Below are 17,729 nucleotides of genomic sequence, written 5' to 3' on the forward strand. Positions count from 1 at the left end.
CCTTCTATCAGCGTCAGGATTCAAGTAACTGTAATGTAAGTGAAGACATTAGTAATGTTCATCCACGTTGGCTACTTATAACGGGATCCCTGTCCACTCCTTCAAGGAGACGATGACTTGTGCTGCCACTCACGTACCTGAAAACATTACGTTTTTTTTCAAAGCTGTCTTGTTATTTGTAAATTTCTCTCTCCAGAAAATATCACCTTGGAACAGCACAAAGTCAATACAATTAAAATTAATAGTAAAGGATATTTTACTATATTTTCGAACATTGATTTAAAAGATCTAAGTCTTGGTGAATGATATTTACAACATTAGACATTTAAATTATTAGTTATCTAACAATGTAAACATATACATTATTTAGGGATGATCGGGTGTAGGAATTTTACGTTACTTTGTTGTAGAAAAAAAAAGGTCCCAGAGATCACCTGTTGTAGAGTCCTCTTGAATTACACGAGATTAACACATTTACCTACGCCTTTCTGTTCTGTGCGGCTGAAACAGTTGGATTTTTTCGTATTGTGTAGCGGACTGAGTTCCAATATTTTGAGTCTTGTATTTAGATTAAAGTGAGCTTAATGCGTAATGTTATTGTTTCTGGACGTTTTTGTAGAAATGATTTTCAGCTTCAATTTACGTAAACTGGTTGTATGTGTGTGTGTGAGGGGGGGGACATGAGCTACAAGTTGGTGGGAACAAGGAATTCACACCTGTCGGATGCCACAACTTCCGGCGAGAAACTTAAGTTTGCAGGGAGGGTGAGGGTGACGGGTACAAACAAGTGAAGGTGATGCGGGGAAACTGTGTGGCGGGAAGACGGGAGGAGGAGGAGGAGGTGGGGTGTAAATATACTGGAATAGAGTAAATAGAAGAGGTAGGCGCAGTAGGAGATAACATGATGTTGAATAAAGACAGCAGACGGAAGTAGATAATAACTAGGAGGGAGAGGAAGATAATAAACAAGAGAACAGGGATAAATGAATAGAATACTGAGGAGGAGAGAGACAAGATATTCACGGTAGATGAAGGTAAAGAGGAAGAAATGAGTAACTCAACGAAACACAAGGAACTTTTCGGAGCTCAAGAAGATCAACATACTTGGCAGACTTTAGTCAAGTGAAAATTCAGGTGTGTGTGTGTGTGTGTGTGTTGCAGAATGAGAGAATTGTGGGGATTACTCTGAGACAATAAAGTTGGTTACGTGGTAAGGGTGGGGGTGGTGCCCGTGGCCAATAACTGACGCAACGCTGATTTCAAGTATATCGGCGAGTTAATATTTCTTTATCAGAAATTACTTTTATCCAAATATGTTACAGTATATACAATATCAGATGCTTCTTGCCCTTCGTGATGAAACTGCACGAAAAAGGAGCAACTAGTCTGGGCGGAAGCTTATATGGAAATTGATGCATGCACAGTGGTGTCTTGGTGAAGAGGATGTTTTGGATTGGGCTAGCAGATAAACCATGACACCGGAAAAGTAGTTACAAATTTAGTTAGGAAAATTTATCGGGGACACATTTTTTAATATCAGAAATTAAGTTAGATTAGGTTTGGTTCGGTAATGTTATATTTGGTTTGGTTTTGTTAGGTTAGGGTGAGGTTAAAATTAGGAGTGGTTGAATTTTTGTTGGATTATTTGTCGTGGGTTTGGTTTAGGACTTTCATTCGTTAAAACAACCCCTGACATGGCGGGTAAACAGCGATTTACTATAGTTAGTATAGCCTAATTATAATCCTCATAGAATACCGATACATATTTAGTCTCTATTTGAATTGTAGTTACGAAAGATTTACAGCCATTGTACGTTGATATTTAGAAGGGCAAAATGTTGAAAAAAAAGTCTGCGTACAGTATTAAAGAGTAGGATAATTCGATATTAATGTTGGTTTTGTAAATTGTAGTTTCTCGGTAGTTTTCAGATACGAGTTAAGATCATGTAAATACAAAAATTCTTGCGAGTTTTGAGGAATATCGTACAATAGTGATAATAATTACCGAAGTGATTATAATTACATTAATGAAAATTGTAATTCATGCGAGCTTTATTAATAATAATGATAGAAGTAACACTAATAATAATAATACTGCAATAATAATAGTAATAATAATAATAATAATAATAATAATAATACCGTAATAATAATAATATAATAATAATAATAACAATAAAAGTAACACTAATAATAATAATAATAATAATAAAATATACGTTGAAACTAAATCGAGATCACGTGTGGATGGTTTTGCAGGAAAAGTCGACCATGCACAAGACACCCTGGAGCCGCACCCCAACAGTCATCATAATTAGCACTTAATGTTTAGTTTCATCTCTGTCTTAGCCTCCTCTTCTTTCTCCCATTCTTATACCTTTTTTTCCTATTAGCGCTTTTAGCCAATAGATTTATACCCATGTCTATCTGCATTGGTGGATATATTGGTATATAATAATAGTAGTAGTAGAGGATAGTGTATTGAGTATTTGCTATCTTTAGTGTTGGTCATTGTAGTCAAGCGTAGGTTACTGTTGTCTAGTGTTAGGTTATTGTTATCCGTTGTTGTCTAGTGCAGGTTAATGTGTGTTGTAGGTCACTGTTGTCTGCTGTTCTCTAGTGCAGGTTACCGTTGTCACCTGTTGTCTAGGGTAGGTAACAGAGGCTCCCTTTGAGTGCAGTATGTACCAGTAGTAGGGTGGTCATTTCCAAAAAGGAGGAAATTTTTTCTATTTTTTTTCGCGAAGCCTATATTTTAACCTAAATTAAGCGTGTTTAATAATGAGTTGAAAATATATAAAAACAAGTTGTAAAGATTATACAGAATATACTTAGAACAATTGTTGATTTGTCAAATATCACTACAGTATAATGTGATGAATGCTATTTTGTAATTTTTCTTAAATTTCATTTTTGGGGGGAATCCACTGTATATATTACATACATGCATTCACACAGTATAAATAAAGAACTGAAAAAAATGAATATTCATTTTTACTCCTGCTGAAACAGCATATGCTAACCAAATTGAAGCAAGAACAAAAAAGTCAACCACTCTCCACTGCGACCTTGGGCAGACTGACCAAGTGACCATCTTGGACGTGTTGACGGTGTTGACAACTTGACTCGTACTGTCGTACACTGCGGCAACTACATATAATAAAAATACGTTAACGGTTATTATGGCCTTCAGTTCCCGCTGTTTTAAGTATACCTAAGGTAATTTATATAATTCTTTTTAGTCAGACAACAAAAAGGGAGGACAAAGTAATGTCCGGCTCGAGGTAGCGCCGGACGGAGGACAGTGCTCAAAAGCCTTACGTCTGGCCACCCTACCAGTAGGTTAGTTAGGGAATTGGGAGTCTTGTGCGCGAGTGAAGTGAAGTGATTGTTGTTGCCTAGTGCAAGTGCCTGGTGTCTTTGGCGGCAAGTTTGGCCAGTGCCCAGTATGCTGTTGCTAGTGTAGGTCACACACTCCTGGGCATCTTTTCTTAGTCATTGGAGGTGTCCTGGTAACCATAGATAACCTCAATTATGCAACGTTTGACAGTTGTGGCTGCCGTTGTCACCGGAGCCTGGGTGTTTAGGAAGCGTTGCCACAGCCCAGTATTTTTCTATTTTCTATTTTCTCCTGGTTATGTGATTAGCTATTCCACTTTTCAGAGGATGATTGTGAAACTTGCGGTGTTGTCTTATTCGCGATGGTAACAAGAGTACGGATTGTATATTTTTGTCCCCAGTTAAAGCGAATGCGATTTTAATTCCCAATAATTCGTCTTACATCGTTGTATTCCCTTTAACATTTAATTATTCATTTTGTGAATTAGTAATAATTTAGGACGGTATTCCAAAAGCTAATATTTTTTATGTAAATATTGGAAATATCGGAACTTACATGATACTCAGTTCTCAGAATTTGTTATACTTATCAGTCTAAAATTCCATTGTTTTTAATTAAATCAAAATAATATCTTCGTCTGGCTACCTTCATGCCAGTAATATGTGAAGCTCTTGTTTCTCCATTCTTCATACAAACGTTTCCATGGTGATGAATACGATGCCAGATTTTCCAGTATGCATTGGGTAACATTGTTAACCTTCCGGTGGTGGAATTGTCTTCAGAATTTGCCGGTTCTTTAGGTTAGCAAAGTTGGCAATGGTGGCACATTCTGATATACTTGGTAAGGATTCCTCCTGCTCGCCCATCTCCCCCTGGTGTGTGACGTCACCGGGAGCCTGTCCTCTGTTCCACTGGAGCACCGTCCTTGGCCTTGGAAACGTATTATTATTATTGTTAACATTTAATAGGTAAATATAATCATGAAAATGAAGAGGTGTTTATTACAGTATTTACTGTAGCTGTTGTAAAAGTGGCGAAAAGGTCTGACATTTTAGTAGAGACGCCCTAAAGATGGATTTTGAAAGTGCGCAGCTCCAGTGCGCAGCCACCCGGCCCCCAGCCCTCTGTCGGCGGAAACCTAAACTGCGCCATTTGAGTTGACCGCTCACTCTTTATGTCAGGCACTGGTCGCTCAACGGTCGGCGACAACGGAGTGTTGTGGAGTGTCTCTGTGTGAAAGTGATTCCTTACCTCTTGTGCGGTGGTTTACCGAGGATATACTTGCTACAATGGAGTCTGAAGCACCAGTATCAGGAATCCAGGCCAACGGTGGCTCAAGCCTGGAGTGTGACACTTCTGCTGACGCCCCTAGCTCAGGGGGAATCGACCTGCGCTCCATCATAAACCCCTGTGAGTTACATATTTATAAAAGTACTGACATTCTCACTGCTATGCTGTGCACGTAGATAACTCCTGTGCGAGGCTTATCTACCACACATCTAACATGTTATCCCACGGTCAGGCATGAATTACACCTTGAAAGCTACTAACTGGAGCTCAGCACCTCCCTGCTTTGTCCCGGTAATGCTTAACTGTCACATAACCGTGTCTAATCCCAGTCCAGTTCACTGATGGCTGGTTCACCCTATGGTTTAGTATAGATGGGTGTGCGAGGCTTGACGGTATATTGCATTCCCCAGGCTGCTGCTCCAGGTACCCACCCCAGCGCTAACAAGTCAGTATACAGGTTACTCTTAAGTAACGACAAAATTATCTTCTCACATTTCATTATATAAAGTTATGAGGTAGTAGCAAAACTTAAAACGACCCAACAGGGGGGGGTGGGGGGGTTACATCAAGTGAAAAGGCTATAGGATATTGTCAAAAGAGAACCAATTGGGTTTCTTTGGTGCTGACACGCGCAGTCTTATTTAGCTTGAAGCGTAGTATTTTATCGCAAGTTATTGATGTCGACGATCCTAACGTAAGACAATACTCAATTCAAAGAAGGTTTATGATATTAATAGGATAAATGTTAAGAATGGACTAAAATCAGATGCTGTTCATTGTTAGTTTTCTCAATTTACGTTCCGCTTTATAAGGATATTAAACGTTCTTTTTTGCAGTACTACCGTCTCCATAAAGTACAAGCAAGTAACAAAAGTTATTTAAACTCTCCAAAATGTTTAGTTTGGTAGTACCTTTTTTTTAACGGATACCATTTACAGTGAGTATTGTTGAGTGTGGGGGAAGTGGGAGGAGAAAGGGGGGGAGGCCGGCGTAGAGCCCTGCAGGCCTGCTGCCTGACACGCCCCGGCCACTCCCCCCTATCCCCCCTCTTCCCCTCCCAACCCTCAGGCAACGTCACTACTGTCACTACTCTTACCTGACTTGTCCACTCATTCCGTCTGTCATATAAGTATCTGGGATATATAATACCAGTAAGTCTTCTTGACGTACAGTAGCTCACTGATGGAGGCGTATCATAGAAAGTACGAATTATTCTACTGAAGGTGACGTGATGCCGTGCAGGTACAGGCTTAGTGCGCAGTCTTGCATTTTAACTTTTTAGATCTGTATTTTCTGTGTGCATCTGGTTGTTCTTCAGAATGTGTGTTTTAGGAGCAGGTGGAACTTTGGTTTACATTTATGTGTTGGTTTAAAAGATGATGTAGGTTTAGTTAGGTAAGGTTCTCAGACGTAAAACTTCATATCCCGGCAAGTATATAGGTAATGCTCTATTGTTCAGGAATAGTTATCATATACTTTATGTATTTAAGGTATACAGTATAGTCTTAGCTACTTGGTCACACAGGTAGTAGTAATGATCACTTAACCGAACTTGTGCGTTAAGAAACTAATATCGATTTTAATGTTCTCCGTGGCTAAACCACAGTTGTGTTCTTCAAGAGCATCTGCAAGGTTAGAACATCATGGCCCTTGTTAAATAACGTGCCTTAACGTGTTTGCTTGTCCCAGTAAACCTAACAACTTGTGGGCCGTGCAGTACTTTGGTGTCTGGGTTGAATACTGTACTTATATTTGATCTAATAAGGTTGGGTTAAGGTTGTACACTAATGACTGGAATTGGAGTTTTACATTCGACCGATGTATTTATGGGTGTGAAGTAAATGAATTTGCACTTTGACTGTGAGGGTGAATGCGTTCAGATATTTCAGAGACTGGTGTAGTAGATGGGCTGGGTGGTGATGTGTTCTTCCCGGATGCTCGGCGTGTCATGCCTTGCTCTCGTGATTACGGAGCAGAGTCCTCACAAGCTCGGTACTTCCAGGTGCTCTGTAAGGGAGGATTCTGCTGTTTGGGGGTTATTAGCTGCTGTTGAGTGGGGAGCGTTATTATCTCCTGCTGTGTAGGGGGAGTGGGCTACTAGCTGCTGCTGTGTAGGGGGAGTGGGCTACTAGCTGCTGCTGTGTAGGGGGAGTGGGCTACTAGCTGCTGCTGTGTAGGGGGAGTGGGCTACTAGCTGCTGCCGTGTAGTGTTGTAAAACTGCTCTTCTGACAGCCACCAAAACCAAGATAATTTTACATTAATTAGTTTGCTTGTTTTTCCGTCTGTTATCTTCACGATATACTTTTATATCAGTAGGGACTAAGAGGTTTCTAGTAAAAGTAAGGGTATCCTCTATTAGGTGTATTAGGTAAGGATTTTTGGTGAAATAGTATGAGATTTCCCTTCTGTTTGGGTGATTATTGGAAGAGGTGTCTATGAAGGTCTCTATATTGTTCGAAGGCACTTGTACTGTTGCTTAAGGGTACATTGCTCGTCTGAAAATTTTGTTAGGGAGGATTACTAGCTCCCGTGAAGTAAAGGTGTGGTAGTGGCCAACTGGATAGAAGAAAGGGGGATGCAGGATGTTGCGTAGGGGATGTTTCTTTTTTCGCGAGAGGGCTAGTTTATTGGGCACCCTCTTGCATCCTGTGCAAGGCGAAGCACAAAAACGTTTACAGCGCCCAATAGGGAAGCTCGCCTTATTGACTTGCATTTAAGGGCATAAGTGCCTGAAGGACCATAGATTATGTCGGCAAGTCACATACTGACAGGATGTGGGAGGTAATATGCGTAGAGGTGGAGAGCAGTGGTGGTACGGGTCAAGGAGGGCCCAGGTTCCACAACCTGATTTCAATGTGTTTTGACCATCTTGTGTCTAGTTCGGGATTTTTGGTGCAATTTTGACAATGGTTTTCACCATTGTCCTGGAGCTTTAGTGATATATTTTTTCTCATGAAGTGAGGAAATTTGAGTACAGATGTTCAATAATTTGGGTTATGGAGAACAATTGGTATATTTAGCGAGTTGGATATAAGTTATTACCAGGAGATGGAGATGTTCACGCGAGATAATCCCTCAAGATATTTTGTCTCGTGTGATCACAACAGCCAGCCTTCAGTATCCTACTTCACGCCCGCACCTGTACATGACACAATGTCTACCACCTACAAGTTACCACCACCCTGACGGTCACTAGCACTTCCGAACACTACCACAACAATCACCAATAACCAAACAATCAAAGTAAACAGGGGTAATAATGTTAGAACTTTTTACAGACTTTCACCACGTCACCCAACTAATCATAGTGCCATTAAAGCTTTGGTTTATCATGTACCGTACTGGTATTGTAAATCTAAATAAGAAGAGAGCAGGAGGTAATAAAGTGCACATGAACGTACCTACGCCCAGTCATCACGGTGGGCGATCATAACACCGTAGGTTGGTCACGGACTACGCTTTGGTTTGCTGGTGCATACAATGACCTGATAGCCCTATAATGTGTCGTGTGTCGAGTCATATCTCGGCAGCTGCGACCGTGCTATAAGAAACAGGTTTTTGTCCCTCACCTCACAAAGGCCTCTAGTTACTACTGTTGCCAGCCTTCGTCTCTCCTGCTGGTCTACCTTATTGTAGCGCCCCTCTCATGGACAGGTGTTATCACTTCGTGCCCAGGAAGGTTTGTGTCCCTGTGCGTGTGTTTGTATATGGGTCTCGGTTTGTTGGTGTATATTAATGTGCGACTGTGTGTGTGTGTGTATTTGCATTTGTTTGAGTGTCTTGAGTTTTTAGGTGTATTAAATGCGCATTTGGATGTTTTTAGTATGTGTGATTGCATAACGTGTTGTTTGTGTGTATGAATGGGTAACTGTTGGTGTATGTGCGCGTGTTTGTGCCTCTGGTATATTGGTGGGCGGCCGTGTACGCAGGTCGGGAAATTATTTTAAGTGTGATTAATTCATCATGGGCCGCCCCGTGACGGAGGGGGACTATGTGCCAGTTATTTTTAGCGGATTTTGGGAGTGATGAACAGTAGTGTTTTTTTAGTTCAACAAAATCATGGCACAGATTAAACTTGACGTCGGAATTTAAGCTGGTGGTTATATTGGTCATGAGGGTCATTATACTTCAGAGCTCATTATCTATATTTTAACATTGATGCTCATTACAAACTCTTGACGTGATTTTAGGATGAAACTTAACCTTTCCTTGGCAATTAATGGTGGTGGAGATTTAGAATGGGTTGGTGGTGTGTCATCGTGAATGTTGAGTGCGAGATCCAGACCCAGAGCTCGCGTGTCACCAGCATTTATTTCTAAAGGATGTCAATCGTTTTTGTGTATAACTCGTTTGATTTTGCCTTGTGTTTTGTTTAGCTGGCATTGTACTGTGAAAAGTATGTGTAAGTTATGCTACAGAAATAAAGATAGTAATTCCCATCATGACCCACCACCCGTCCCATCATGACCCACCACCTGTCCCATCATGACCCACCACCCGTCCCATCATGACCCACCACCCGTCCCATCATGACCCACCACCCGTCCCATCATGACCACCACCCGTCCCATCATCCACCGTCCCATCATGACCCACCACCCGTCCCATCATGACCCACCACCTGTCCCATCACATTCACAGCCACTTGGTCACACGCCTGCTCTTCCTCGTTGCATGTGCTGCTCTGCATTAGGTGGAGGGTGGTGGTTGTGATGTTGCCCCGAAAGTAATTTTAATAAGGAAAGCTCTGGTATTGTTGGGAACAGTTGTATTACTGAAACGTGGCGTCACCTGGCTCTAACCCACATCCGGGTCATGCAAGTGTTAAAAGATTCCTGTGGCTCATAGAAGTACCAGGTGTTGTGTGTATGTTTATACCGGTATTTGTGTTGGTAAAGCAAGGGGTTCAGTTTTGTTCGTCGCTCCTATACGCTTCCATTGATACGTGTGTGGGGAAGGTACGCAGTTGGCGTGTACGGGAGGCATCTGGAGGGAGGGATAGAGCTGGATACTTATTAAGAGTAGTGACACTTGAGTGACTTGTGCCAGTAACCAGAGACCAGATACTTGCCAAACAATCTTATCGGTTTCATGCTTCCCTTACCACATCCTGTGTTCTCTCATCCTGCCTGCGGGATGTGGGACGCCGGGTCTACATGGCGGGGTCTACTTCTAAATTCTTTCAGTCAGTCATTCAGTCAGTCATTGCTTCCTAATGAGACATCAATGCCTGTGTAGTGATTCCCATTGTGTGTAGCATTATTCAAGATATGGTTCACCATACTGTGATAGCTCGGTGTTCTATTGTTTACCTTTCACCATAAAATAGTTGCCACCATAAACCTGGATATAAAATTTAACTCGTCTCGTGCACATGATACAAATGCTCTCTGAGTGGCCACTAAATCATCCTCACCGAGTGGCTAGTAAACCAAGTGGGGGTCAGGTCAGGCAGGCGTCATGTACACTGTACAGTCAGACAAAAGTTCGCTCCCCGTGGTGAATCCGAGTCACGGGAACGAGTCTCCGAACTGACTTACCTGACTTTTTCTTCTCATTTTGGGTCGATGCTGCTTCATTTTGGGCGGGAGCGAACTTTTGACCCTGACTGTACATTATGTACAATATATGGGTGTGAGGTAACAACCCTCTCTCGGTTTGTCATCTACCGCAAACATTCAAATTGTAACACATGATTGGTGGAGTAACTTGTTTATTATTTGGGCAAGTTGGCTTATCAGGTATAACAAGTGGAGGTCTGTGGTTAGTGAGTAGAATGGTGGTGAATAACCCTGTATGAGTTGATACTGTGGTGGTGAGTGGTTGATAGTAGTGTGGCGTACGTACACAGATGTTGGTAGTGTGGTGGTTAACCGGGTATGATGGTGTTAGTTGTGCAGTATGGTGGTGGTGATGGAAGTCGTAGAAGTGGTGCAATATGATTGTGATGGTGTTGTATGGTGGTGGTAGTAGTGGTGCAGTATGGTGGTGGTGGTGCAGTATGGTGGTGATAGTAGGTTAGTAGTAGTAGTAGCAGCAGTAGTAGTTGGGTGAGGGAGACAAAGGCTGGTTATTTCCACCACCAACCTCTCTCGACTTGGCAGCTGATGGTTACTACCGGCACCACCACCGCGGCGAACGACCCCTGTCACGACCTCCACGACGAGTGACTCAGATAACGACGTTTAGCCTGTAGAAGTAGAAGGATTGTTGGTAAGATGCAGAAGGAAAGAGCCGAGGTCAGACAGGTACCGTAGCGTGTAATGGGTTCATCCTGGTAGCAACAGTTGTAGGTGTGCTCTCTCACTCATACACACACTCCACACACATGCACACAAAGTCCTCCACACACATACACACAAAGTCCTCCCCACACACACACACACACACACACACACACTCTCTCCCCACACACACACACACACACACACACACAAAGCCTCCCACACACACACACACACGAGTGGTAGGCATAAGGATGATAACCAGACTATCAGATCACCACGACCACCAGCTGTTGTCATGGTGTGGGTGGAGCTTAGTGGGGGGCCACACGTGGTCCTGGGCCAGTAGTACTACTACACACACAGACCCATATATACATACATACATGCACACACATACATACGCACACACATACATACGCACACACACACAATCATAAACAAACACACACACGCAAAAGGCGCCAGGCAGGGATTGGGTGACCCGGTTGTAAGAAGGTAGTGGGTGAGTTGGTTAGTGGTGTTGAAGGGGTGTAAGTTGAGAACCGGTTTATGTTGAGGGTACAGTACACAGGTTGTTGTAACGTGATGATTACCTCTCTCCCTCACACTCACGTAAATGAATAGACATATTAAAAGAAAATGCAATAACTACATAGAATATTAAAACAAAATCTGATATATTTAAAAACAAAATCTGATATATTTAATGAACACAGAGAGAGAGAGAGAGAGAGAGAGAGAGAGAGAGAGAGAGAGAGAGAGAGAGATTTACTTACGAACATAAAATCAGATGAACACAGATGTCAGTGTTGGCACCGACTCCTATATTAATGTTGCGTGCTTGGGGGGGTCACTGACTCCTGTCCTCGAGGGTGAGATGTACCGCCGCCACCTGAAGGGTCATGTCGCAGGTTCGGCTGTTGTGATGCTGCCTTTTTAGCCCCCATTGACACACACACACACACACAAGAAAAGCTGTATCATGTGGACTATGAACCCGTGATAGCGTAGTGTTTATAGTTATTAACAACAGGCGGCCGACATTAAGGGCATTAATGGGTTTTGTTTTTTGGGGGCGTTTGTATGCATTTGGTGATATACTGTAATTTTAAACCCGATAGTTGTGCTTAGTTGAAGTAACCTGTACAGTGTGAAGAATGTTATATTATTGTATGTACGAGTCATTTCCGGTGGCTGGCCCTGTGGTTATGACGTATGGAAGGAGGGAGGCGGGGTGTTTGAAGCACCCCCCCCCCCCTTTTCTTGCAGCTGCTCGCCACGTGGGCTAACAGATTTGAGAACTAAATATATCCTCAGGGAAACTTGCTCACGTCCTCCATCGAAAATTGTGATTCGTCAGGAGGAAAATGGTGTGTGCGTGCGTGTCAGATATTTTAATTGAACCCTGGAGGATCTCGTTGTCGGTTGTCTAGAATGTATAATAATACCGAAGCTAATTCTTTTGATCTGGACGTGTTTTGTCACTCACTTCCTTATTCATTAGTGCATTTTAGTCTCGTTCCCATTCATCTTTCCTCTCCTTATCATTGGTCCACCCACCCAAGTACATCTATTTTGTCATTCACCTTTCTTACTTTTTTCTTCAAGCGTTTCCATTTTGTTGTTATCAAGATAACCATCACTACCAATACCACCGGCTCTTACCTTCCCTCCCTCCCTGCGTTTTCCCCACCAGGACGCGTGGTCTCACGGACGAGGGATGTCGGAGTGTTGGTATGAGTATCATGGTGCGTGTGAGGGGCCGAGGGCCTCAATTTGGTTGTCTCCACCCTGATGTGAGGGGGGCGGGTAAGGGGGGACCAACCTGGGAGGGGACAAGATATGCAGGCAGGGGGGAGGGAGCCAGTTCGGCCTAACACCTGCACCACACCACACCGTCGAGCCCTCAGGCCATACCACTTACCTGTCCTTGAGCACGTCGGTCGCCCCCATCACTATACTCATATCTAATTAAAGCTTCACTATCACCGTGAGCCCAAGATTAGTAATGTTACATGAAAGATCACATATACACCGTCCTTCTCACCGTGCGAGTAGTGAAGGCTTGCGTAACATACAGGTATGTCCTTTGTGAATGACTTAGATCCTCAGAACGTGCAAGTCATGCGAGAGGTGGCCGGGTGACTTGGGGCCTAACCTGTATTAGTGTTAGAGCTGTGTCGTGGCTGCTGATAGCAAACTCAGATTAGTGGAATATGTTGAAATGTGTGCGTCAGCTCCACACCTTGCCTAACCACGCCATTTCTGCCTTACCACGTCTTCCTTCTCATCATTCTTTTTCCCTTTCTTACTCATCCTTCCTGTTGGTGGACTGTATAAGGCTGTGGCGTTAGTGAAACAGGAAAGGGATGTTGTTCAGTGTTGAGGCGTGACTGAGAGAACCTGGTGATGCTTAAGTGAAGCTCCGAAGACCCCAGAAAATTATTATGAAAGAGAAGCCACACCAACATCGTGCACCTGACTCATGTGTACATGGTGGGGGGGGTTGGGGCGACTGCTGTAACAAAACTGTGCATGACCAACGGATCCCAGGCCAACAGTTTACCGTTTTACTGAATGGTGTGTTCGGTTGTAGTTTTTGATCAGTTTAGGGTAATTCCTTCATGTTAAGATAAACTTAAGAAAATACAATGAGTACGTCATCAGGCTTCAACAGAACAGTATCGTGAAAGTTTATTGAGTCATAAGTTAGGGACTGACAGCGCCAGCAGCTGACCCACAGAGCTGCCTCCCTCTACTAACTTCCGGTAGTAGATGGTAACTGCTCCATGTAACGGGGGAAACATTTACGATCTATTCTTCGGGTGTTTTCGCCAAGTATCTGCAGCAATTCGTCGAGTAACGTAGAATGGCGCTTTGTTTAAACTTTACATTGAATCAGGATTGTTTTCAAATCCGAAACCTGCCATGCGCTATTCTATAATAATAATAATAATAATAATTATCATCACAAAAAGCTCTTTAATTTTTATATTCCTTAATCTTATAAAAAAATGAGGGGGGATGTGGAACAGTTCGCTCAAAATCCTGTTTGGTAAGTGTCGCGGTGGCCTCGGCAGTTGGTGGTGAACGATGATAAAAGGTGGTGAGGGAAGAGACAGTTGTAGTAGTCAGGCTACACTTGCGAACCCCAGTGGTTGCTATTGATCCACACACACACACACATACAGACATACATACAGACATACATACATACCTACCTACCTACCTACCTACCTGTAACACGCTACTGACGCCCCGCCACCTCACTAGCCAGAGGATAGAGAGGAGAGGCTACTGGTGTATTGGTCCGAGTGTGATAGGATAATAGGATTGCACTCTATAGGTGGCTCGGGCAGATGTGAGTGTGTGTTAACTGTAGTGATATTGTTGCTTGTGGGAATGTCGACGTATATAGCGCAACCTTTCATTGAGAGAACTTTTCAAGAGTTAACAGCATGATTGATGTGTCCGTCAAATCGAAACTAGGGAGTTGAAGGAATGGTGACAAATTGACGTGTCAAGCAGACACTAGAACTTTAGGAATAGTTGACTCAGAAAAGTAATCGTATTAGCAGAAGTACCGCCATAATGATTTTGCGTGGGTCGTGTAAGCGGCGGCGTCTATTTGCCTGCTTTATAAAGGTAGCTACAGGGTTGAGGTAATCTATTATTGATGGCGGAGTGGACGGGTGGGCGAGGCTTTATGGTTGTTGCGTGGTTGAGGCACGTGCTTGGCGCCCTCTTGTCTTTAGAGTTGGTTTTTGGTTGTGGCAAGTATTGACCACTACCACCAGCCTCAGACCCGTTGGTGTGGTCACTATCTTGCACCTTCACCGTCGTGTGCTTGCTTTTGACAGCCGGCAGTCACTTAGGACGCTGCCTATCTGGAATCCTTTTAAGGTAACTACTATTAATTCTCTAACTGGATATGAGAACACGGCTAATTGGGTAACTTTGGCCATACTGACTTCGAAATGGCTCTGGGACTGTACCCGAACTCGTTGCGGTCTCATATCCCAGTTGGGGAACAAAATTTATCGGACGAACATAATAAGTAACCACACCCTAGTGTCTGGAAGTCCCCAAGGAGACATGCATGGACGTGTTCCTTGGTAGTGCAATATCCCAATTTGATTTTAGATTTAAAGACGCGTCAATACGTGGATGAAAGCAGTTAACTGGGAGGAAATGTGTTTTTACGTTAGTTAGTTAGCGGGGGGGGGGGGGTGAGAGCAGAGAGCAGCAGCAGCAGCTCGGAGCAAGATGTTATTGATTCTAGCGGGGCTGTCCTATCCTGCAGCACCCGAGCGCCCCCTCATCGTGATGCTCCTCTCTCTCTCTCTTCCTTCCTTCCACCAATTTTCACTCTCCCACCTGTGTGTGTAAGTGCTGCGTCCTTCACAGAATTCTATTACTGTATGGTAATGATGGTGCACTATGGGGACGGAGATGATGCCATTAACTGTAAGCTGACTGATCTGTGGTGTCATGTTACATCTCTGATCATTGAAACATATTGACTCTGAATTCTAACCTTAAACCACGGAGAAGTTTGATTTTGTTAATTCTAAATATTGAATAATTTGGGATAATGTTTGGAGGCTGGATATAGAGGTAATGCTTGGAGGTTGGGTATTTAAGAACTGGGGGTAATGTTTTGAGGGGGTTCAAGAGCATATTTTATCCCGGGGTGACCACTGGGAGCATGTCTTTACCTGCTGCTCAGCGCCGTGTAGGGACTCCCAGGCCCCTTGTACACAACCCCTTACCTCCCACAGTTTCTCTAATGGCAGGCAGATGTTGTTTCCTCCTGCACCACCATCTTCATTTTCTTCCAGTCTACTCACTTCATTATTCCTTCTGTCGACGCACTTCACTCTTCCTTCTGTCGACTCACTTCACTCTTCCTTCTGTCGACTCGCTTCACTATTCCTGTCAACATTCGTTTTCTTCCGGTCGACAAATTTCTTCTCTATCGACGCTTTCACGCTAAGTGCCTGTCTAATTTGTGGGCTTTAATGTCTCGGGAAGACTGATACAATGAGGACAACTTCCACGTTAACGTGTGGGGTTAGGGGTGGATGGCAGGTGTTTGAACCCCACCATCCCATCACTCACCCTGTCTACCATCTCTTCCTTCATAACCAGGGTACACCCTTTCTTCATCCTCATTCATCTTTCCCTTCCCCGCCCTCTTCCCCTTCCTTTCCCCCGCAGTCTATAAGTGAGGTTCGCGATGGTAAAGGATCACTGTGTCGTGATGAGGGGGAGTTAACACACACACACACAGCACACTGGGCTCGACTTTCCAAATATTGGTATCAAGAGTTCTGAAAGGTATTAGAGAGTTTGTTTAAATGTTAGTCGTTGAACTGGGTGAATAAAGTATTATGTAAAACTACCCCCGTGGTTGTATTTCAGCGAGCACCCCCCGAGTGTAAATGAATATGGTTGGGTGACTGGGTAATACTTGTTAATGTATAAACGAGAAGTAAAGTCTTATCAGTCGATTATTTTATAGGTGGATTAACATTACTCTTACCATCTTCAGTCAGCATCTGGTGGTCTTATAAAGGCTACTCCCCCTTACACCCAGTTTTACAGTGAAGGGAAGATCTCGTGGACTCGACATACAGTATTCTCACAAACTGTCAGCAGTTTATTAAAGTTTACAAATGCTCTTTAAAGAATGGAGACAAACATGCAAAAGGGGACGATAGCTGTGATGGCAACACAGTGGCGGCTAATAGAATAAGTGGGGAATTTAGGTCTGTTTACAAGTTGTGATCAGTGTGCAGCAGCCGAAATAATTCTTATCACCCCGGGGAGTCTTCGTCCCAGGAGGAAGTGGGAACACCCGGTCCTGGCTGTGTCGTGTTACTGTATCTGACACTTGGCAGCTTCATCTACCTTGATACTGCTGATAGTGGTGCTGGTGGAGGAGGGACTGATAGTGGTGCTGGTGGAGGAGGTACTGATAGTGGTGCTGGTAGAGATACTGGTAGTGGTGAAGGTGAAGATACTGGTAATGGTGGTGGCGATGGTGAGGAACTCATATTGGTGGTGGTGATAGGGTTGCTGGTAAAGTATATATTAAGACAAGTAGTGGTAGCTGGGTGGTGGTGGTGGTGGGTGAGGGGGAGTGAGTCACCATCATTGAGGATGGACGGCGTCGACATGACGTAAACTGTGGCGCACCTCCCGTCATCCTCGTCGTTGTGGACATTTCATGTGTATTTAATTCTGGTGTTTTATTTCGCGTCTCGTGTTAAATTGTTGCTCTTGGCTGTAAGTGACATGCTTGATGGTGAATCCTTGTCTTGTAATATCCACTGAAGGGTTGTTGAAGATGGAGTTTCTGGTGTGTGAGAGCGTCACATGTGATAGAGACATGTAGCGCCTAGCACCTGTACTGAACACTTGGTCGACCCTCACTGATGTTGTGTGAGTGGTTATGGTTGATGACAGTCGTTGTTTTGTTGGTTGTTGTGTTAATGGTTGTGGTGGCGGCGACTGCTTGGGTGAGGTGATATTTGATGGTGGTGACGGGCAGTTAGTACGGTAGTAGGAATAATGAGTTTATTGTAATGATATTTATTGATTGCTGGTACTTATGGCAATAACACAGATAGTGAGGTGTGAGTGACGCAGTGTGACGGTGAGGTGTTGCGAGGGTGTTGTGGGTGGGCTGGACTACTATTGATTATGACTCACCTGGCTGAGGTCTGCCGCCTCACTGACTACCACTACTGCTGCTGTCACATCACACACACACACCATTATCCTCACCACCACCAGTCTCATAATCTTCACTCTTACAGCGACCATCATCTCCTCACTAACCTTTTGCACCACAATCTCCACCACC

General features: G+C 43.6%; 1 protein-coding gene across 2 annotated transcripts in view; it reads left to right on the plus strand.

The window, feature by feature from the left end:
- Positions 1–4,487: 4,487 nt before the first annotated feature.
- The window catches only part of LOC121868840 (reticulon-1-A-like), a 54,217-nt gene continuing 40,975 nt past the window's right edge, over positions 4,488–17,729 (plus strand). Inside the window, exon 1 of one of the 2 annotated variants that reach the window (XM_042369820.1) lies at positions 4,488–4,750. In XM_042369820.1, the coding sequence (XP_042225754.1) occupies positions 4,630–4,750 (121 nt within the window). In that variant the 5' untranslated portion in view covers positions 4,488–4,629. The remainder of the gene's footprint in view (positions 4,751–17,729) is intronic. The other variant, XM_042369821.1, reaches the window with a different exon arrangement.

This window comes from Homarus americanus, unplaced genomic scaffold (assembly GCF_018991925.1).
Source record: "Homarus americanus isolate GMGI-L3 unplaced genomic scaffold, GMGI_Hamer_2.0 scaffold30535, whole genome shotgun sequence".
Taxonomy (NCBI): domain Eukaryota; kingdom Metazoa; phylum Arthropoda; class Malacostraca; order Decapoda; family Nephropidae; genus Homarus; species Homarus americanus.